Here is a 22,756-nt window from a genome sequence, read left to right on the forward strand (position 1 = left end):
AAAGTTACGGACTGCTTCATGCAAAGCAGATCCTTGTTACAGCTGTGTGTTTTTCTAGAGCAGGGGCTTTCAAACTTGGAGTTTGTCCTCTTTTGCAAGTGTAGTCCACTGTGTCAAGAGTAGATCATAATCCGATCTGTGACCACAGCTGCTTACTGATGTAAATTGAAACAGGAAAATATACTTTGTTTACATTATATCTCTCGTGGGAAGTGAGTAAGCAGTAACTTAAGACCATTTCAGAGATGAAATTTTCTGGGCACGCGTGATGGATGAAGGACTAAGAGAGAGTGATTCAGATGGAGTTAATTGTGTGTATTTGGTTTATGTGGGAAGGTTTTTGTAGTGGAATGAACCACCAGGCCCAAGGGCTCAAGCAGCCACATTGCAGCCTGGAGTTTGGTGGCTTCTCAGGTTCTAGTAGTGACTGTTGGAGCGTAGTTGTTTTGTCACCAAGCAGAGAGCCCAGTACCCTGGGGTGCCCCAGCACCGTGGGGGTGTGGAGCCTCTATTTGGGGATCAGGCAACTCCCCCCTTACCTCCCCCTTGCAAGTCTTGCTGAGCTGAAATGACTCTGCTTAGGCTGGAAAATTGTACAGGAGAGCTTTTCTGTTTAAGCTGGAAGTGTTTTGGATAGCTCCAGCTAGCCTGTCCTCTCAGCTGTTAGCTCCTAGCTGTGTCTCTGCACATGTGGCAAGAAGTATTTGGTTCAGTAACTTTGACTCTTAGCTTCATACCAAACCTGTAGATCAAATCCATTTATTCTTAATACTGAATGTCTCCTTACTCTCCTTCAACACCTGTTGTGCCTTCTTCCCTGTGCAAGGGCCCTACTCGTCTCACATCTCCAGCGAGTAGTCTCTCCAGTGCAGTTTCCACAGGGACAACTTCTTGAGCTGGCCCTTCTCTTCGGACCTGAAAAGCCAGGCCAACGTATGTATCTAGTGTCTGATCATCAATATTGGGGTTGATCGCCCGGAAAGCGGTCTTCAGATCATCCGCGTTCACCTCTCTGTTCAAAAACAACTTGGTCACTGCTTTGCTGTGGTATATGAAAGGAATTTTAAAATATTTGTGCCACATTGAGGATCTGTGCTGCTTGAATGGCAGAGCAGGGATGCCTTTTGGTGTTATCTCTGCCACCACTAGCATTCCTTTTTTTTTTTTAAATACATGTGTAATAAAGACTGCTAAGTACTAAATTTCAAACTGAACAAAAGTTAGGAAATGTTAGATTTGTGATGACCTGGGACGACCTTCCATCTGTTGTGCATTGTGATCTTTTGTTACAGAACTACGTTTTCCTTTGCTAATTCGTTGCCCGTGTTGGACAGTACATAACTCAGTGGGCGTCTACCCACCTCCAGTATCCTCCTCAGTACTCGGTGCGCAGCACCAGGCAGTTAACTGCCTCTTACTTATGTTGTTTTGAGGTAGAATTATTTATTTAAATCTGCAGTTGTCGGTCCTGTTGGCTCTTCCTGCTCCTCGGAACCAAACTCTGAGGATATACAGGATTTTACTGCTGTTTTTGGAGACCTGAGGGGTGTTGAGATATGAGACTTCAAGTCCTGAAGGGGATTAGTGGTACAACCAATCCCCTCTACTTGCTGCCTGCCATATCCAAGTTCTTTGGGTCAGGAACTGACACTGTTCAGCATTTTGCGGAGTGGTGCTCAGCCAGGTTTTGCTTTTTACTTCAATATTCACAGCTGGAGCCCCCTGATAGTGCTATGTCCACAGCGGGATTCCCTCTGCATGCACTGTCCCAGTCTGCTGTCCCAATCTTCTGTCCCCATCAGCCCTTTCCCTCCACACTTACGTTAAATCTCTCAGCTTGTTCTTCAGCTGCCTCAGATACTCCTGCTTCTCCCTGACATACTGGCTCCTGAGCTTGGCAACAAAAGGGTCAGGGTTTCCCTCCTCATCCTGAAAGAAGTTACAGGTGTGTCAGCCCTGAATGTGTGTTCCAGACTGGGTAAGAGCTACCCCTTGATGTGTGTTAAAATAACTCAGTTCTCCTAGAAATGGAATTTCCGTGTGAAAAGTGGAAATAAATAGAAATATGGAAAAACCCATGCCACAGGAAAGGCACAATCTTGCATTGCCACTGTCTGCAGATAAACTTTGGGTATTAGAGCCTGTGGTGGGCACTGCAACGTTGTTAGTCTGATAAACCTATTTAGTCTGATAAAGTTAATTTAAGCCCTAAATTAGGCTTAATCTGAATCAAAAGATAAAAGTAACATCAGCTTACTTCTTTGAATAAGGACGTGTAGTCAATGAGGTCTTCAGTGCTGTCCAGCTTGGACCTGCTTGCATCCAATAGTTCTTGGATTGACTCTTTCTTTTTCAGGGGAAAAGCTTCCCTCACAGCCATGCTGTATGGAGACAGAAGTGTGCGTGCTGTTACAGTCCGAGCACTTAACAACTGCCTGTGTGGTTGTCTAGTTTTCAGGCTACCAGTGTGTGCATGTATTCCATGGGCCAGATCTTCAAAAACACATTGCTTTCAACCAGAAATATGTGTCAAGAAGCATGTGCACCTTTGGACACCAAAAGAAGGGCAAAGCTTTCAGCAGAGCTTAGGACTCATGAGTGTTGGATGCTGAGCAATGTGGAAGACTCTGAATGCAGCTGTGTGGGTTAGGTGGTAGCCCAGACCCAACTGGTTAGTGTGTCTGTACCAGAGCTGCCTTCCCAGACAAGTGCTGGAAACTGCTGCTGCTTTTCTTACTGTGCTGTGACTCAAGGAAATGCTGTGTTCAGAGGGTCACTTAGGAAGGCACAGCTTATTGACTGACCAGGAGAGGACTGACGAACCTTGCACCTGTAGCAAAATTCACAGCAATGCTTTGTAAACTATCAGAGCTGGTGGGAGTTCTGTGTGGGGTCCTGTGTCCCCTCAGGGAGCAGGGAAGGGTGTCGGGGCTGCCAGCACATCCCACTGCACATGTGAAGCACCCATGTCTGCTCTCAGGCGTCTTCAGCTGTGCTACTCAAAACCTGGAATATTCACATTATTCTAAATCTAATGCAGTGGTTAACAAGTATGGACTTGCTACAACCATCCACACAGGGATTTAAGAGAGAGAAAAAGCCTCCTCTCCTGGCTGCACTGGGGATAAGCAAAACAGACAGGCTCAGCATATCACAAATCTGACATGTGCCAGACGTGGGCAGAGCTCGGTGAGCAATGGTCAGCCTCTTGCCTGAACTGCTCACTGGTCAGGGATCCACTGTCTGAGCTGTCGCAGGCAGCCAGCTTCTTTTGCAGGTCAGAAATCACCTGATTCTGGCCGTGGAACTGTTCTTCGCCCACCTGTGAAACAGGGAAGTTTCCCAGATCAGTAAATACCCCATCTGTTCCTTGGTCTGCCTTTGAGAGGGAAGCAAAAGTGCAAAAGGACTGTCCCTGCTTCTAAAGCAACTTTTAAGTGAGTGGCTTTTAGTGATTTATGAATAATTAAGCAAGCAACACAGTGGCTTTCAGGGTGGCTGTTCACGGGAGCTTCTTGGTGAACAGCTTGCTTAAACTGTTCAGCCCTGGGGTGCAGATGTGCACCCTGGGACCTCAGAATGGCAGCTGCCTCCGTAACCAGACTGTGGCACTTGGTCCCGGCCGCTTCTCCATTTACAGGTGAGATACAAGGTGGGCAAGTAGAAGAGGACCTGGGGGGCTGCATGTCTTTGTGTTACGGGAGGTGGAAAGATGTGGCTATGTAGCTAGAGCTCTGCAGCTCTGATGTGGTGCTGGGGAACAAGGCGGCCGGGGCCCACACGGTGCTGCGGTTTGTGTCCTGATCTCACAAACCCTGCATGGGGACAGATCATGAGCTCATTCAGGAAAGGCTTCCTGATAGAGGCATGGATTGTACGTCTTGCAAACAGAAGCCTCCTGTCAGAGAGAGCAGATACAATATTTCTAAAGTGTTTGAAAGAAATGGGGTCTTCTAGAAGCTCTGTTGTGAGCAGTAAGAGCCTGCCATGTCTTGCATGGACAGGATTCTCTTCTCTAGTGTGTGTCAGTGTTTACTTGTATTCTCATGAGAAGGTGCAGCTCCCAGGGGGAGGAACGGTAGGTGAAGCTGCTTTGCTTCCCCTGCCTGTCACTCTGGGGGTGTCTGGGCAGAGGTGTGGTGCTGGGTTGCGGGTCGCCTACCTTCCCAGTGAGTATGTCGTAGAAGGAGCTCAGGACATGGTTTGATCGACAGAGCCGCATGTTCTCGTAGAGGCTGTAAGACCATTCCATGGCAGCGGCGTTTCCATACTTCTTCTGGAGGTAGCTGAGGAAGAACTCGGGAAGACTGGATCGCTTCTCTGCCTGTGGATAACAAGTGAGTAACTCACATAAGCAGCAGAACTAAATCAAATCTGCCCATTTAATTGTAGCTGTTTGTGTAGGGGATTGATTGGACTAGGTGATCTTTCGAGGTCCCTTCCAAACCCTAACATTCTGTGATTCTGCATAGAGATGTCTGTCTTCTAGCAATCGCACACAGTGCTAGTGCTGGCGGGAGTCTTCCCTGTCATTAGGTCATCCAAAATGTTTCTCCCACGTTTGTTCTCTAAATGTGGGTAATTTCCCAATGAAGCTCTTCTGTTGCTGAGACCATGGATAAAGTCTGTTTTCCTACCTATTTTTGTGAAATACATGGGAACTTGCTACCTCTGAGGTGCTACTCCTGTCAGATTTAGCTGAGCTTGGCTCATGGGTTGAGAAATTGAAGCAGTTATTGGAGAACAGTAGAGCCAGACAGTGATTGCAGCAGCCCTAACTCCCCAGGAAAACAAGCTGGAAGTAAAGCTGCCATAGGAAATGTTAAACCATTTAGGGCTGATCTCAGAGATGTTTCTAGGTTTCTAGCTCAAGAGAACAAATCTGTAAAGTGACTCTGCCTCTCTCTCAGGGTCACTGTCATCTGACTGAGGCACAGTAACAGGCCTTGTCTAGTGTCTGGGGAGATAATATCATACTTATCCCTAACACTGGAAGAATTAAACAGCCACTTTTATTCTCTTTTCGAGTCTTGCATCACCCCAGACAGGCAATCCATAATGTCTGCCTTGCCAGAGAACACACACCTCACCCCTTTGCCCTCCAGTTGTCGCTCCCACTCAGTCTTCCTTGCCCACAAAGAAGGGCAAGTTCTTTGGGTTTTGTGTAATAAAACCAAAACACTTTTATATTGATAAACTAATTAATGTAAATTACTTTTTCCCCCTCTCCTTGTTTTTCCTGCAGTGCCATCTATTCTTCCCTCACATAGACACAAACACTATGGGGCTTAATAATGGATTGGCATGGGTTAAAATCAACCGAGCAGAAAACCCTGGCCATGCTTTGGCTGCACAAATGTTGCCAAGGTTTCCACCACCTAAGAACAGACACTGCGTAGTTGTGATGGCATTGCAGTCTACAGAGCACTATCGCATCCCGGAATAGCAGCAGTCCATCTGGCTGAGGTTTTGGACACGCAAATGTGGCTGATTTAGCTCAGGTGGTTCCTTCTGTGGGCACCCTGCGTGGTGGGGGAGTCTTCACTGACAGCTCAGCCGCTCTGAGCAGCACAGCTGCTGGACCACTGCAGTTTACAGACCTGGACATCAAAGCAACCAGTGCATACTTCTGGTTTCCTAAATGCCTCTAAATTTACAGTGATGGCTGAACATCCGCTGCTTCACAGAGAGTCGGCTGTTCCGGGAGCAGGAGCTGCAGAAGAAGCCTCTTAGAGCTGAGATGGAGCCGCTCTGGTTATCCACGTGACAGTGTCCTAATTCATGAGTCACATCCCTGGGGAGCCCTGCCAGGCACGGGGCTGCTGCCAGCTGAGGTGGTTTGTTCACGTACAATGTTTTATGCAGCTCAATTCAGATGAAGCACCGGGCAGGATGTGGGTGAGACCCTGGCTTCCCAACCTGGACTGGCTGTCATAGCAAATGCCGTTTGTGGAGAAGGAAAATGGGACAAACCTGCTGGTCTAGTGCAATTTTCTCCTTCCAGATATCCTTTAGAATGTTCACCACATCCTTCTTAGTTGGTTTTTTGTTCTTGACTTTGCCTTCATGCCTCAAGTACACAGGCACCTTGTTACTTTTGCCCTAAGTAATGGAAAAGAAACACCAATACAGGTAAGGTATTTGCCTCCCAGGCACTGATGCAGCACCAAATCCATCTTCTCAGCATCTAAAGCCATTAAAATGAGTCACTTGTGTGGGTCTCATTCCCAGTACTATAAAACACATCTGTCAGCACCTCTGCAGCATCTCAACTGCTCCAGGGTGGACCTGCTTAAGTTGGGGGCCACAGTAGCCACATCACCTGTTCCCCATGTTTGCACTACTTAAAACTTAATGAGTGATTTTTGAACGTGTCCCCGTTGTGTCCAGGCAGCTGCGAGCACACCTCATCGCTAGTGCAATATATTTGCAGTCAGTAAGTTGTTTATTACAGCAGAGCGATGCTAAAGAGCTCTGTGTTGTACTGGAAACCCTGTGGTCAGTGTGCAGTGTTTGGCTGGAACTGTAGCTGCAGAAGAGGAGGGTGTGGGACCTTCTCTTGGTGGCACTGAGCTGAAAGGCCTTGTCCTTAGACAAAATGGGACTGTGTGAGAGGTTCTGCCTAGCAAAAATAGAAGAGGAAAGATCTTCCTTGGAAATATCTTCCAGGAATAGCAGGGCAAATAGTTGAAGCTTCTGGAAAGACTGAGGAAGAGATGTTGAAGGACCATAGAAATGCTACTCTGTCCCTGAGAAAAACAGTGCAGTTATGCTTGGTATGATGTGAAGAATCCTTATAACATTTCTTTGTATCACTTCCCGATTCCCCCACGTACTGGGGTGCAGTGCAGTGGGACAGTGTGAGTTGCATTAACTTCCTGATGCCATGAAAAAGAGTAATTCCCCGCTATGTAGCCTTTCTACTTATTCTAGTGCTCGTCTGAATTCATCTCAGCAGAGAACTAAACAGCGAAAAAAACAAATACTGCTCTGCTGGACAATTCCCTGTTGCCGCAGCCAGTACCGGGGCAGGGACAGGAGAGAGGACAAGGCTTTCGGCAGGAGGAAGCTGTTAATTTGGCTCAGCCATATAGTGCGGCATTAGAAAGGGCCACTAGTAATACCTGCATGTCTGATGATTCATGTGGCATCATTGTAAAGTGTGGCTGCTTTAGCTCAATTTTCATTCTGCTCATTCTCAGTTTCAGCTTTTCCATTTAACCTGAGTTTTCCTAGCTTTAAAGTTTTTGGTGGTTCTGCTAATGGGAAGGTGAATATCGAAGACACCAGCCATAAAAGCTATTCTCCCACCTTCCTAATGGATATTTATTACCAATTAATCTCAGTGGAAACAAGCAGCAAAGAAAGCTTGCACATACCTTTCCATGGAAGGCATTTATCTCTTTTAGCACTCGTGTTCCTATTTCTTCCAGAAGCACATCCACTAACTGGTCACTGGTCTTCCCCTCAGCCAGCCAGTCCCACCGGTCGGCTCCACCAGGAATCACCTCTGCAACAGCAAAAGGACACGGAGCTGCTAGAAGAGGAGGATGCACCCACAGACTGGGTTTGTGTGAACCCCACTGGGAGCCTTGTGATAGATCTCCAGACATCCACTTTGTCTCCTGAGATATCTATGGAATGTGATAGCCTGCAAGCTCTTCTCTCTCAAGCCACTGCCACAGCTTAGGAGAAAATGAGGTGTTGCAGGTAAGAAATGCACCATAGCAAAGTGTTTAAAGGTGAGCTGCCTTAAGCAAACCACTGCAGACTACATTTGGCACCTGAACACCTGGCCCAGTTTGGCCGGGGCGTGCAGTTGTCCTGGACTCGCTGGAGTTCAGCGCAGAACTTGTCTCGCTCTTCTGCAGTCTCTCTTTGGATATCCAGCAGTGTTTCATATTCCTGATGGAGATGATCAAAATCCTTCTGCAGAGTCTTTATCTAAAGGATACAGAAAGGAGGATTGTAATAAACGAACAAGTGTAACAGAATTTTTCTGTTGTCAGACAGCTCAGGTGAGCAGTCAGTGTAGTCCATGGACTTACAGAGAGCTGTCCCTGGCTATTTGCTTCTAGATTAGAAGAAAAATAATTAAATTTTATTGATCTTATTTACAAAATATTCTGACAAAACATATCAGTGACTCTTTTATGCCTGTTTTTGTGTTTAAAATTAGATCTTAATTCACTAGGAGAGAGCAGGAGAAACAAGGTTTTGTTCCAGAAATTTTTACATGCATCCCCCTCAGATCCACTATAGTGCATTTGGAAAGTGTTTCTTTTTTATATGATTTATCTTTGCTCTACTACTACAAAGGTACATTGTGATTCAGAGGTAACCACAGCCCTAGTCTGGGTTTTGAGGGCTGTGTCTCTATTTATTATGCCACGACACAGGGACATGAACAGTGGATCAAGCTGTGCTGGTGGTCAGGGCTGGAATAGCACTGCCAATGGCCCACGTGTATCTTGGACAACCCAGCGCTGCTTTCCTGAAGCACAAAGACAGGTGGTACTTTTTTTATGCCTTCCTGGAGATTTTCATCCATCCCTCTTCTTATCTGTGCACTAACTACATGGTGGGATCTAATGTGTTCTAGTTTGCATCATCCTTTAGAGACCAGGTCACTGTGGGGTTGGGAGCAGACCCCATCCCAGCCCTGGTGTTTGTGATCCCTTCTCTGTCCTGCGTGCGCTGTGACATTGCTCCCGTGCATCTCCAGTGCAAGCCAGGCAAACATTTATTCTGAAAAGGCAGCAAACAGGTACAACATGAGGAGCCCAGTCCAGTTCTTTCACAGCTGGAAAATGTATTGATCAGCCCCATAGCTGGGTTGATGATCCTGGAGTTCCAGCAGGATAAAAAAAAAAAACAAACAGAACAACATGTAATACTCCTGGAAAACGCAAAACCCCAGCTATACAGCAAAGCATTAGTAACCCAGCAGTAGTTTCAGTTAGCCATGATTTGGACAAAACTGTGCAATGTATGTGAGGGGAATCTAGTTCATTTATTTGTATATATTACTTCACACAGCAGCTCTCAAGCTGCAATCTGTGGGCTCTTGGTGGTCTGTGTTTTACAGTGTTAACTCAGTTAAACCTGACGTTAAGGGTTTGTGACAACATATTGAGTGCTCTGGCAGTCTGAGATTCCAATAGGTAGGGAGATTTGGGAGCAGTGGCTTTTCATGTCTTTCCTGTACAAAGAATAAAGAAATGCCTTTTGTGAGCTCTAGATTTACTGAGTCCTTATCTCAACCTGAATACTGAAGCATTGTGTTATGTTTGTATTTATGTAGTATAGTTTAAAAATTAGGAGCTTATTCTCACCTCCTGAAGTAAATCTGAGTTTTTTTTCTCCAGTGATTCAAAATCTCTCCTGGGGACAACATCTGCATAGTATGCTATCATGAGGTTCAGCTTCTCCTGGGCTTTGGTGAGGTCCTGCCGGGCTACCTTCAATGCCAAACTTAGCTTCACTGTATCTTCACCCTTGGTATCTTTAAACAACAGCCATTGATGAAAACTCATGACAGTAAAGTTGCAGTAATATTTTTCTGAATCGTCTATTAAGCTTTTAGACCACATAATCTTGCAAAACATTGGCAAGAGCTGAATGGGTGTGACTGTATTACTGTTAAAGGACTGCAAGTCTAGGATTATACTGTAGTGTTCCCATTCTTGACTCCTTGCATATCTACTCAAAGGCTCAGGCTTGGCTTTGATTTAACAGAAAGGCTCATGGGTGGGCAAACCCTTAGGCAGAGGCCATGGCACAGCAGCAGGAGCTTGATGGGTGCCCGTAACCCGGCTGTGGATCAACAGAGACGATCTCCTGACAGGGTCCCAACCACCGTGAGTAACCTCTGTGCCAGGTCTCTGTGCCACCTGCATTTCAGCAGTTTTGTCCATGCCTGTAGACAGGCACACAGCTGCCAGCTGTGCCTGGGTAAGACATGCTGACAGTTGGCACTGGAGGCAAAATCCATAAGGAACCTTTGCACTGGGGAGCTCCTGCTTTCAATGTACCTGCTGTGCTAAGCAAGTGTGTACAAGAATATACACAGTGACTGAATCGGATCAGACTGGTAGGTATATCCCTGCCTATTCCCTTTCTTACCCATTTATGAACTTTTTAGCTGTGCATTTGTCTAACTACTTTTAAGAATCAAAGCATATCTGAAGATAGTTCAGAAATACTCTGAATTTTTTCTGCAAAGCTGCACCCATGGGTGTGTATTTGGGTCTCTGTGCAGGATGGGTTCTTACAGAGATCTGCGCTCTCTCTGCGCTGGGCTTGCTGTGTCATCTCCAGCTGCTCATTGTGCATGTCATTCAGTTTTGCTAGCAGCAGTTTGCGGGCAGCGTGCTCGTTGAGATAGCGAGCGTACTCCTCAGTGACACTCTCCTGCAGATGCTTGACCTGCAGGAAACAGAGGCTTGAATTGATCAGGATCCATCAGTGGGAACTCTTGGACTGGTCTGGTGGGTCTAAAGCAGAATCTAAGGAGCAGAGAGTAGGATAAGGGGGGCAAAATGGGAAAAACTGGAGCAGGAGAGCAGGCAAGTGATAACACTGTAGAAAAGGATGGATCAGATAGAAATATGATGGGTTTAAACCTGGAAGTAGTGTGCAAAAAGGTTCTCCATCTGATTTTTAGCCTTCTAGAGAGTGAATTACATACATACAATGATCTGAGTTACACCATTTAAGATGAATGATACATATTTAAAGATGCTAAGGGTATTATGGTGTAAAAGAGTGCATGTACATAATAACTTAAAACATTAGTACTAGGAAAATATTTATTTCCTCCCTCCTTCAAATGTGACACTGGAAGAGCCAGAAGGGACAAGAGATACAAGTGAAGACATCTGACAGCAGCAGCATAGCCTGTCCCAAGGGAACAGGATATTCTCTGGGGTTGGCCAAGATCCAGCATTGCTACTGTGCCAGATATTCAGTGCCTGCTCCAGAACTTCTCCTGGCACCAAAGGATGAGAGGCTGGGAGGTTAGAGATCAGGTATGCAAAATGCATCCAACTGCAGCTGGGAAACGTTTGACTCATCATTGTGTAGTTTACCTGAGTCTGAAGAGAATTATTTTCTTCCTTCATGTTGTCAATGAACTTTAACAAATGTTTTTTCTCTTGCTTTAACATATTTAGTTCATCTCTCTCCTTCTCCTGCAGTGCTAGTATCTGCCGGGTGCACTCCTCGGAGACAGTAGCCACCATGGCCTTCAGAGGCTCTAGGGCATGAATTGTCTTCTGCTGATGAGCTACAGAAAGCAGAGGTGGGGTCTCACAATGAGCAACAATGCCTGAATTTTACTCAGCTGCGCTGTTGAATATTCAAAGCTAAAACAGCGTTGGTGGGAAGCGAGGCTGAATGTGGAGCTTTTACTGCTTGGCCTGGTGAGTTCCTAAGGACTGGGGGTAGTGCCTTCTGGGATTATATCACGTTGTTTATCCAGCTGTGCATATGAACTTCATAAGGATTGTTACATAAGGATTTATTATTTCAGCTCATGCCATTTATTGTGGTTTGCAAAACAAAGGATGAACAGCATTTTATTTTCTAGAGTATTTAAAATTTTGATGAGTACTGATAGCTTTGTCATATTCCATTACGTGGGAAGGTGTCACCATTTAAGCACACGCAGCATATAGGGCTAAAGACAGCTGGTAACAGTGATTTACCCTCTTGTGGAGGCATGTTCTTCATGAACTTCGATCTGCTTTCTTGTCCCCAAATGCATGGCCTCATGCAACCTTTTGTATACAGATTTGTTGTCTAACCACTCTCCCCTCTTTTTAGGAATGCCTTGACCTCTCTTCTTTTGCCTTTCTCTTTCTTACATCTAGTAAAGAACTCATTTTCTCTTGGCTTTCTCTGCTATAACGTGCTTTTCACCCTCAGCTATTCCCCCTTTACCTTGAAAATTTATCTTAAAGATACTTACCGGAGGAACCTAGTGACAGTACTTGACTTGGGTCCCACATCCCAGTTACAGTTACACAGTAGAATTTGGTCTGATGTCACCTCCCTGGTGTGCAGGCTTGTTTTTATGACTATATAGAATTCCACCAAGAGAATAAAATGATAGAAGACAGGATATGGTGTGATTCAAATGAGTCAAGCCTCCTTTTGTTTGTGAATAACTGCATTATTCAGCAATCAAAACTGTTACTCCTTCTCTTGAACATTTCTATCTCTTGATAGAAATGCTGGTGGATGTTGAATAATCTGACTTGGAGCTTTTTTTCCCTCCTCAATAAAAAAACAGTATTAGTATTTATGTACGAATCCTATGCAACAGATTTTGCATTTTAAAAGTTAAAATTAATGCAAAAATCTAAGAACAGGAACTACTTTTTTATTATACTAGGGTGTGAATTTCCTTCCCGTGCTAAAACTGTACCAAAGGTTTTGCAAAGCTCTCTTGGTGTGATACTTGCATCATGAGAAGAGACGGCAAAAACTGGAGCATCAGCACAGAGCTTCTGCTGCTGTCTTGTTTAGTTGCTCAGTGTGACCTTATTAAAACTTCAGCAAACTTGTTTCGATGCACGGTTTGAGTGTTTCACAACTGACTCCTGACCACAGGCAAACCCCTTGAAATTAAGTGCAATAGTATTTTTAATTGTAGCTGCCTCTATGTCAGAAGTTAGAGCACAACTTGCTGTCAGCCAAAATTATTTTGTAGTGTGGACACTGGCCAGAGCCATCTGGGAAGTTTAGCGCTCTGACGACCTCTCGTAACACTCCCTATGCCAAGAAAAGACAGACATTCTCCCACTTGGAAAGAATTCAGGCTGTGGTGCAGCTCATTGCACGTACAGAATTGCTGGATGGACCGAGAAGTCTCAGCACCACAAAGGAGTGAATGTGAAGGCCCTGTGGACATCGCAACCCGAGTATTATTTTAATAAAGAAGTGGATCCAGCTGCGCATAACATCCCCATGAAGACCTACCCCTCCAGAGGTCTATGTTCCAAATTCTGTCTTGTACCTTCACGTTCATGTGGATTAACTCCAGAAACAATGGCTGTAAAGCCTCAGTGCTGGTTCAGCAAGACGTCAACACCCAAAAGAGCTACAGCTGCAGTCTGGCAGGAGACACACAGTTGTGAGCAGCCAGCACAGGCTGCGCATCCCTGTTCCCATCAGAGGCAGCCACCTGCTCTGATCTGCGTGCCCAGCGATGCACAGGCGAGCTACCTCGGACATCGTGCTGCCAAAATGATGCAGCTAAATAGACAGTGTAAGCAGCACAGTTTTAGGACAACATTTAATAATGCTTTTTTCTTTTTTTTTAACCAAATTATTCTGACAGACCTGGTAATATGTTGTAATGCTGCACATTTAAAGGGAGAACCTGCCCCTGTGGTGAGCACCTTAAATGTCACACAGGCTTTGCTAGCACAGAACCTGTGACTAGGGCAGAAAAAACAGAGTGAGAGAAAGCCGCTAAATCAGACTGCGAAGATAATAGCCAGCTGGCTGAGAAATACAATGCTGTGGTGTAAAGGAGGTTTAGTTTCAGTTTCACAGGGAGCTGAAGTGCCACAGGTGGAGTACGCATGTGCATCTCCCTAAGCAAAGTGTCCCATTTACCTGCTCCAAAGCTGCACCTTAAGACTGCAAGCACTGTAGTGAGCGACTATAAATGGAATATAAAATTCTAATGTTAGGAGCCCTCAGAATGGCCACCTCTCACAGATTTTAAAGAAGTTGTTTTTGTGAAGCACAGTCAGACATAATTTAAGAATAAAGATAAATATTTAGGAGAGCAGTTCTACAAATCGGTATACTTTCTTCCTTTTCTCTTTCTTTTGTGCTATTTCTGCTCTCAGACACTTGCCTTTGTCTCTTCTCTAGCTCAGACACTTTCATCAGCAAGTCAACTCACTAAACCAACAGGAAACTTTGCAGCTCTTGGTGTCTGTTTGTCCTGCTGGGTGAGCTGACTCAGCTCATAGAGGTGTCCAGCAAGAGGCAGCGCTGGGCCCCATCCAGTTCCTCCAGCTAAAAGGGGATGGATGTCATGTAGCCCTCAGTAGCAAAGTAAAATCTGTAATTAGGAAGATGAACCTCAATATACAGAAAAGTGTATTGGAAAAAAATTTAAAAACCACCCAACATTATTTTTTTTATTCTTAGAGTATCAAGTACACTTGCTACCCTGACATAGCATTTCACTGCATTCAGCTGAGGTCCAAAAATAAAGTTATCACAAAAGAGATGTTCTGTTTTGCTGGGTCTCCAGTAACTTCAAAGAAAAAAAGGGAATATCACAGCCAAGCAATATTGAGGAGTCAGTAAATAAATGCTTAAGGAAAATTAAAAAGCTTCAGAAAGCAGTGCAATATCAGCTGCAGCACAGACACCAGTGATCTCTCTGGGAGCTGAAGCAAAGAGATGTGCACTAAGGAGTTCTGCAAGGAAACTGGTTTTTTTAAAAGACGTTTTTATATATTGACTAAAATTGGCTTATTCACCTGGTTGGAGGATACTGTGCAAAGAAAGATTTTTGTCCATAATGAGGGTCTATGATAAGGTAGTCCAGGTAACAGGTACTGGGATAAACAACAGCTATCCTTTAAGAGACTGTCCCTGTAGAAAACTGTTGACATTTGATAGCTGCTCAGTGCCCAGCATGAAATGAGCTCCGGGTTACAGGCTATTTCTGGCTCTCTGTGACTGTTTACAAAGTACTGGTATCACTGTGGCATCTGGATGCCAGGCAGAGTTTAAAGCACACCAGGAATGGCCAGGGAACAGCTCGTTCAGCTCTCGCCCTGCCTTGCTGCAGCAGTAATTCAAGCTTCAAGTTACCAGAGCAAGTGCATCCAGATAGATGAGTTCAATACACTCCACTATAAATATGGTTGTCCCAGGAAAACCCTGAGACATTGCTGTTGCCTAAACTGTGTATGTGATGAAGGTTTTAAAAAAATCTAAAAATCTTAAATCTAAATATAAAAATCTAAAATACTATAGGGAAAAAAAACTTTCAACAACTTAATCTTATATATGAAGGAAACAGGCCTAACAGACCACAAAGAGGTTTTACCAGCATCATCTATTTAGGCTGTTTGTCCCCTGTATGTGTCCAACACAACTAAGCTCCCTAAGAACATGTCTACGTGTTTTTTCCCCACAGGTCAAAGTTGAAGAGCTTACCCAAAGTGGCTTCATATTCACGCTTTATAGCTGCCAGCAAGGGCTTGTAGGTCTTGAAGCTGTCTATGAAGAAGTCAAAGATTTCTCTGTAGGGCTGAGAGAAGAAAGAAAACTTGAGAAAACATCTAGTGGCAGATTTTTCAGAATTCAGAGATAAGTGTTTTATGCAACACAAATGGCATCTAATGACAGTGAGAACAAGTATAAAAATATTGCTACCACAATGTATTTTGTCCCTCCATTTTTGGTCCACCATCCCAAGGTGGAGTTCTCTCCCTTGTTGACTTCACAATAAAGAATGTTCACACTATCAAATACGATTAAACATGTTACCTAGGACAGTAAAAAGATTTTCAAAGCAGAAACACATTTAGGAAACCTCAGTTTTCTCTTGCCATTAGTCAGTGTTTGTTTCCCTCCACTCTCTTCCATCTACCACTTTCTTTCCCTGTGACTAGAGGATTCATTTGGGAATAAGAATTTGAATTAGTTTGTGCAGAGAAAATCGAATCTGGACTTCCCATGGTCTACATAAATGCTTTAATTGCAGTATATTACAAAAATAGGAGCACCCACTCCTGCTCTGAGTTTTAAATTAAAGTGGTGGTTCTCAGTGTCTCCATGAGGTGTGTCCTCAAATACAACAAACCCTCCAGGATCAGACCCATTAGAAGCTGCGAATTTTGGGGATCCTGATTAGGCTCTGGCAAGAGAGAAATGAGAAAGCCCTTTCTTGTCACGTGCGAAAACATAACTTCAGAAATGAGAGGTTTTGCAATGAAAATTTGGAAACCTACGTACTTTCTTCTCTATGGGTTTACTCAAGAATCTTCAGGAGCTCAGTGACTAAATTCTGTTTCGCATCCACTTTAGATTACTGTGTCTTTCTAAAGACCTGGGTTTTGATTTGAAAATGGAAACAGTTATAGAAGGTGCAGAAGAAGGTGCGAACAAGCCAACAACATGCAAACAACAGCAACACAACATATAAATAAGCTGCTTCTGTGCAATTTCTCCAACATGAGCTGCAAAACCACTTATCCAATACTACTCATAGGTGCCTACTCTTCTCATCTACTTTTTCCTTTGGATGGCAAATTTAATTGATCCATCTCAGCACCTAGTTTCAAGGCAAGAGAACCTTGTATCAGACCTGTAATTTCAGTTCCTGGGAGTTCTCCTTAGTCAGATCAAGAGACTGTAGCTCTCTCCTTAGGTAGGATTCCAGTTGCTCCAAGTATCGTGGCTTTGGAAGGGCGAGAAGGGCCTGTTTATTGCTGCAGAAACACAGGAAAAGAATGAATGTGTGGATTTATGTGTGTCATACCTATTAGAATGAACTCATCATCAATCAGCTCAAGGATTTTGGTTTCCTTTCTACTGCCCTATACACTGTCAGTCAATGAATCATGAAACAATAGCATTTTATGGTAATGTTTATACTGAATATGACTGGCTACTACATAAATACTTGACATCTCCTATAGAGCTGCTAGTCAGAACCAGCAATGTCTTCTCTGTTGTGCTGAACGCTCATGGGGTGACCCAACATTGTTCTCACTGACAATGGAAGAGGTTCTGCTCTGTAAGGTCTTGGTTTTCACAATCTGCTTCCAGCAATCCTGGTGGTTTAACAGGACAGGCTGAGCTTACCTAGGCTGTCTCTCCTCCGGGGCGCAGCAGGGTTTATGATTCTTTAGGACAGTCTGCCCGGCCACAAACGCAGGCCACGTGGACCAATGGCCTCTAGCAGAGAGCTGAAGAGACTGAAAAGGAAAAACAAATCCATTTGCTGTATCAGAACACTACAAACTGACAACAAAGAGCCAAATCCCGATACAAGTGCCTACGAGTACAGTCAAACAGAAAGACAAGGGTCGTACCCTAAAACTCTTCTCAGACAGGACTTGACCACACCTAAAAACCAAATAAGCTTGTTTTGTTCTTTGAAGAAATCATCTTCCCCAACTAGTACCATTTGTTGAACACCGCTGAACGCTCTCCTGGTAGCTATTGTACATGCTGCCTAGATTAGATGGTGTGGGAAAGTGTTCACATTTTGGGGAGAAAAACGTTTTTTTGGTCTACACTGGGGCCGCTAGAAAATAAAGCATCACACAGATAAACCAGAATTTTGCATTAATGCAGGTGAAATCCCAAATGACAGGTTTGACTTAGGTCTTGTTTCCACTGGGGAGTTTGGCCCTGGGCTGTGCCCTGGTGAGCGCACACCGAGCTATGGTCACTCGCATAGATCACGGGTTTTAAATGCAGGTTGGTGACCCTACGTGAAAGAGCTGAATTTGTGTCAGTGTAGAACATAACGAAAATAAGGTCTGAGGAACAGTAAAAAAGAATGTGATATATGAATTTTCCTTCAGAAGCTGCAAGCTCTTCTGAAAGCTAAATCTTGTTGTTAACTTTAAGACTGTAATTTCTATCTTGAAACTTTCTCAGTGCATCTTTAGGGATAGCTCTACTGGATTGCTCTGCTTTATCTTCACTATTAAAACCAAGTTATTAGTATGCAATTGTCCAATTCAGTCCTTCCTAATCAGTCAGTAAAATTTACAAAAAAAATTAATCATGGGCAAACTGGAGGGTTTGACTTTCAAAACCCAAACTTCAGGCAGGCGAAGCCTTGAAAGATTTAAACGCAAAGCCTCAGAAGTTTAAATGTCCTCATTTCAGTGCAAGAAGCAGGAAGATTACATTGGAGAAACAGTCAGATTCCTATTTACTGAGAGTTGAAAATCTTCCATACAATGAGGAAAGTGCTTACAGAATGTCCCAGCTCTAGGGACAAAATAATACTTGAAGTTCTTGTGTTAATGTAGCACATACAGCTTATCATAGAAGTGGCACATTCCTGAAATATAACCAAAATGCTAATGCAAAACCAAAAATACACATGCCTTTTATAGACTTTGACCTCCCATTATTTTGTTTGGTATACATTTTCCTGCAATTTATTTTCGCATCATTTGGATATCGATTTTTCCTATGCTTGTTTATTTTATTTACTAAGACTGATAAATACTAGGGAGCAGATGTTCCTGCGGGATGCTCTTATCCTACGATTAAACAGCATGCGGTCATGTGGTTTCCTTTTTTTAAAACTATATGGGTCAAATTTTGGCTTCCGGATTTGTCGTGTATGTCCACTCAGAAGGCTGCAGCCAAGAACAATATTTAGATTCCTCTCCTCTTTCCTCCACCCATAGAAATGCAGTAATTAATTCACAAAGATGACATCTGTATCTGAAATTCAAGACTTAGCAGTAACATATAGATTATATATATATAAGAAATATTGAAATTATTAGAACTTGCTTGACTTCCTAATAGTCTGGGATGGTCCCTGGGCTTCCAGCAAGATTCAAAGCTGACTGCATTAACTAAATTTTGGATGTTTCACTGGAATTCTTCAACTCACCGGAGTCTTCTGTTTCTTGGACAGGACGCATTTCAGACTGTTGATACGTGTTTGGCAATCTGGAGTCTCAGAGGGAGATTCAGGACCGGCCCTGTGCAATGGCAAGAAAGAAACTTTTCAAAATATACAGAATTAAGTGTATTTACAGTGGAGATTGAGAGTCTGGCTCACGTAGACCCAAGGTAAACAACCAGTTATGAAGTGCCTGACAGATGAAAATATCCAATGGGATAATGTACAGGGAGGGACTGATGGAAACATTTGTGCTGCAGCTGAACTCTGGGATTTGCTGTTTGATACCTGGCACAACATTCGGTACTTTCCTCCCTGTCCCAGTGAGAGCACCCGGGCTGAACCCTGCGGCTGGGCGAGCTGGGACACATTGGTCTTCTGGAGAGGAGAGGTCAGAAAAAGAGCTAGAAGACCTGGTACCCAGCGGTCAAGAGCTGGCATTTGCTTGCAAAGCCCGTTTTCTGGGACGGCAGCAATGCCAGGGCACAGATGGCCTGACAGCCAGTAGAACCAGCAAACGTGGAACAAATATAACCTGGAACTCTATGTTCTAGGCTAGAAACTGGCATGTCTGGGTGAAAGGCCTTTTAAGAAATAAGCATGTGTATTTTAGGAAAAAATTAGAGTGGGCACAATACAGTAAAGCAATCTAGAGATCCCCGTGAACTTGCAGGCGCTGTACCAGCACAACATGACCACACGTTTGGCTGGTATCTGAGCACTGACTGTGGCTGCCAGCGTGGTCCCACGCTGCGGGGACACGTCGCTGTCGCACCTGCAGCAGATCTGACTCTTAAACGACCCGCCACCCCGGGCAGGTGAGCAGGGGATGAGCTGGACCGGCTCTCAGGAGCCCAACAAGGGCCGGCCCAGCACTGGAATGGGAGATGGTACCTGGTGGGCTGTTGGATCTCCCACCCCTGTGTATAAACCAGAAGCCTCAAGCTGCAGCTTCATAAAACCTGGTAACAGCTCAGCTCTGCTGAAAGGGGGGCCCTGTTTCTGCCCCTACCACACCAGGCTCCTGGTGTCCAGGTGGTGTCACCTCTGCTGTGTGCTGGGCAGTTCTCTGAGCTGCTCTAGTTTGCTAATCCAAGGGAAAACTTGCAGTTACCCAGTTTAGACTGATTAAAAACATAAAATGCACGTTCACCCCTCAGTGGGGGAGTACTTCTGCAGCTGGCAGTGAGGATGGAGACAGAAACCCCCAGCAGTGGGTCAGCCAGCCCAAGGAACTTCTCCTGTGGGTGAGACTCCCTGAGACACCGCGAGCTGATCCAGCAGATTGCTGCTCCCAAAGAGCCAAACCGTCTCCTCCTGCGAGCTCTGCACCTCATGCTGCTGCCACTGCTCATCAGACCCCTTTGTGAGCTGCTTTGGGGCGTCATCTCAGCAGAAAACTAACCCAGCGTCATCTTTTAATTTTGCTTAGTGATTACAGACACACAGAAGACACTTCATTCTCATGAGGAGATGGTAGCTGGCACAATGTGCTTTTGTGGCACTGTTGCACCAGCGTGAGGAAGCCATGGAAGCTTGTGCCATGTGCCTGGAAGCCAGGCCTGAGAAGATCAAACTGTGCTGGCCAGGGACACTCCAGGAGCAGGATGAGCATGAAGTGTCCTCTGGTCAGAACTGCAGTGTGTTTTCAAAGTCTCCAGTATGCAACAGACCATTAAACACACAGTAACTCTTGTTTTAGAATCCAAAGGGTAATTTTAATGCATTTAGATGAAATAAGTTTCCTCGCTATCCAGAAATATTTCTTCTTCTTATCTGCAGCTAAACTTGCTAGCAGTTTGATACTGAGCAGTCTCTACTTCCATGTTCTTTCATAAAAGCCAAGTGCACTTACCACCCAAGAGCATGTGTCTGTTTTTTTCTTGCAGGATGGGATTTTAAGCTAAGGGCAATCTTTACAGCCCCATCAGTCAGTGCACGACCTGCCAGGACAGCTCTTCACTCACCTGACAGAAGCAGGGTGTCCAACTACAACATCCTGGGTTTGGAAACCAAAAGGTGCCTGTTCCCAGGCACCCACATTGAGTGAAACAAACAAACAAACATATATATATATAAATATATATATATATAAAAACCTATCACTTCTCCCGTGAGTGAAAATGGTTGTTACTTGAACTATGGTACAGACAGCCTGGCTTTGGAACCAATGGCTGTTTCAGCACTGTGTAAGCCAGCAAAACCGAAGCACAGAAAACTTGCTCGTTTGATGAAAGGTACTTCCCAGGAGTGCAAAACATTCAGCTTCAATATAAGCAAAGATTCTTTTACCATATGTAAATTTTATTGAATGGATGTGGACCTGGCTGTCCATATTGGAGCTCTCCAGTTGAAAAAGCAGTGACAGTGCGCTTTTAGACCACCTGCATCAACCAAGTCTGAGATCTGAAGATAAAAGCCTGTCTGTGGGTATAAATTAGGCCTTCACTGTGCCAGAGGGAGGCTCAAGACATACAGAGAAAAGTAGGCTTGGCCACAAACACACCAGAATTTTCCTTTTGAGACAGCCCAAGCAGTTGTCAGAGCCTCCAGTCAGCCTTAATTACCCTAACCAGCCTCAGCTGAGCCCACTACCCATGGACCCTCTTGCATTTAAGCTCAGTTCCGGGCTCTCCCTGAACTACTTTGTAGGTGTAACCATCTTCAGCCCTGGAAGTGCCTTAGACCTACACCATAGCCTTGTCTCCCTTCCTGTCTCTGAGCTGCTCACTCTGGACTGGATCCATCCCTTGGCCTTGAGGTGGGTGCTGTTGGGAAGGGCTTTCCCTCTGCTGCTGTCACCTCTGGTGATGTCTCACCCTCCCCTGGGGAGCAGCCCTGCACTCCCAGAAGGGAGGGAAAGGGTGAGCAGCAGAACGGAGACTTGTGTCTCTGAACCATAGAATTATTTTGGTTGGAAGAGACCCTTAAGATCATTGAGTCCAACCATAACATAAGTCTAGCACTAAACCATGTCCCTAAGAACCTCATCTATATGTCTTTTAAACCTCTCCAGGGATGGTGACTCCACCACTGCCCTGGGCAGCCTGTTCCAGTGCCCAACAACCCTTTGTGGGAAGAAATTTTTCCTAATATCCCATCTGAACCTTCCCTGGCACAACTTGAGGCTGTTTCCTCTTGTCCTATCACTTGCTACTTGGGAGACGAGCCCAACACCCTCCATGCTACAACCTCCTTTCAGGTAGTTGTAGACAGCAATAAGGTCTCTCCTCAATCTCAGACCCTGAGAGGAGACTTTGCTGCTTTTATAACTGTTCTGAACTATTCAGACTAACTAGAACAAGGTATTGATGGTAGAGACAGATGCTTTGATAAAGGAATGGTACAGAAAACAAGTAGTAGGGATGGGCACTGATTTCCAAAGGATAAACTAACTATAAACAGGCAGCTATAAATGCTAACAATGGCCAGGTAAACACCACAGGAGTCACTCAGCAAGTTCCTTGCCCCGTTGTGAGTGAGTGTTACCCTTGTTCCAGAAATGCCGTGTCCCGAGGGCAGCTCCTGAACGCCTTCCCCGGTTATTTACCCTTCCAGACAGGCCGGTGCCGTGACCTGCGTCCTGCCGCCCCCGCTCCGCTCTGAGGGCGGCTCTCGGCGGGCGGGATGACAGCGCCCGGGGAGGCACCACAGCCCCGCGGGAAGGGAAGCGCTCCGCTCGGGTCTCCCTGCAGGGCCCGGACACCGACACCCCGCTCCCGGCCCGGCCCTTACCCGCCCGGCGGAGCCCGACGCGCCGCCATGGCCCGGCCGCCCGCGCTGTTTACACGCGTCGCCATGGAGACCCCCCCGGGGCCCCCTCGAGTGCCGCCATAGCTGTCCCAGCAGCGCCTGACGCGCTGGTGCCGTTCGCCAGCAGCGGCAGCCCCGGCGCGGCCCAGCCCTGCCCCGGCGGGAGGCGGGCTCTGAGGAGCGGCCGGGCCCGGGGTGAGGCCGCCGAAACGGTGCTGCCCTCCCCCGTGGCGGAGCGGCTAAAACCGGCCCCTGCGAGGAGGCGTCCGGCAGGCGCAAGGCGGGCCCTCGACGGGCCCTCGACACAGCGCTGCCGCGGAGCACGCCGGGAAAGGGAGTCTCGCACCCCATGGCGCTCAC

At 45.5% G+C, this 22,756-nt stretch overlaps 1 protein-coding gene and 1 long non-coding RNA gene across 4 annotated transcripts; one reads left to right on the plus strand and one right to left on the minus strand.

The window, feature by feature from the left end:
• Positions 1-28: 28 nt before the first annotated feature.
• Positions 29-22,596, minus strand: TSNAXIP1 (translin associated factor X interacting protein 1). The gene is made up of 16 exons (XM_082062460.1): positions 22,379-22,596; positions 18,632-18,722; positions 16,849-16,961; positions 16,349-16,472; positions 15,196-15,289; positions 11,091-11,287; positions 10,275-10,428; positions 9,336-9,505; positions 7,785-7,944; positions 7,380-7,510; positions 5,974-6,102; positions 4,163-4,324; positions 3,213-3,322; positions 2,258-2,381; positions 1,823-1,929; positions 29-1,012 (listed from the first exon to the last, which is right to left on the minus strand). The coding sequence occupies exons 1-16, from the start codon at positions 22,441-22,443 to the stop codon at positions 784-786; spliced, it is 2,160 nt and encodes a 719-aa protein (XP_081918586.1). The 5' UTR covers positions 22,444-22,596; the 3' UTR covers positions 29-783.
• LOC309444545 lies at positions 7,590-20,611 on the plus strand. Of its 3 annotated transcripts, XR_014185070.1 has the most exons (5): positions 7,590-7,710; positions 11,199-11,423; positions 18,656-18,813; positions 20,076-20,329; positions 20,533-20,611. It is a non-coding gene; the product is annotated as an uncharacterized lncRNA (long non-coding RNA). The 3 variants fall into 3 exon arrangements; XR_014185071.1 differs by lacking the exon at positions 20,533-20,611 and having other exon boundaries at positions 20,076-20,495; XR_014185072.1 differs by lacking the exons at positions 7,590-7,710; positions 20,533-20,611 and adding an exon at positions 9,650-10,093 and having other exon boundaries at positions 20,076-20,495.
• Positions 22,597-22,756: the final 160 nt, after the last annotated feature.

This window comes from Streptopelia decaocto (genome assembly GCF_964273445.1).
Source record: "Streptopelia decaocto genome assembly, chromosome: 11".
NCBI classification, from domain to species: Eukaryota; Metazoa; Chordata; class Aves; order Columbiformes; family Columbidae; genus Streptopelia; species Streptopelia decaocto.

Bases quoted from the DNA above. Each gene is read 5' to 3' on its own strand.
- TSNAXIP1 (XM_082062460.1), bottom strand. From the start codon at position 22,443: ATGGCGACGCGTGTAAACAGCGCGGGCGGCCGGGCCATGGCGGCGCGT. The intron at 15,290-16,348 runs GTCTGATACAAG...TTCTTCTCTCAG, and splicing joins CCCAGGAACTGAAATTACAG to CCCTACAGAGAAATCTTTGA. The intron at 3,323-4,162 runs GTAGGCGACCCG...CCTGTTTCACAG, and splicing joins ACGACATACTCACTGGGAAG to GTGGGCGAAGAACAGTTCCA.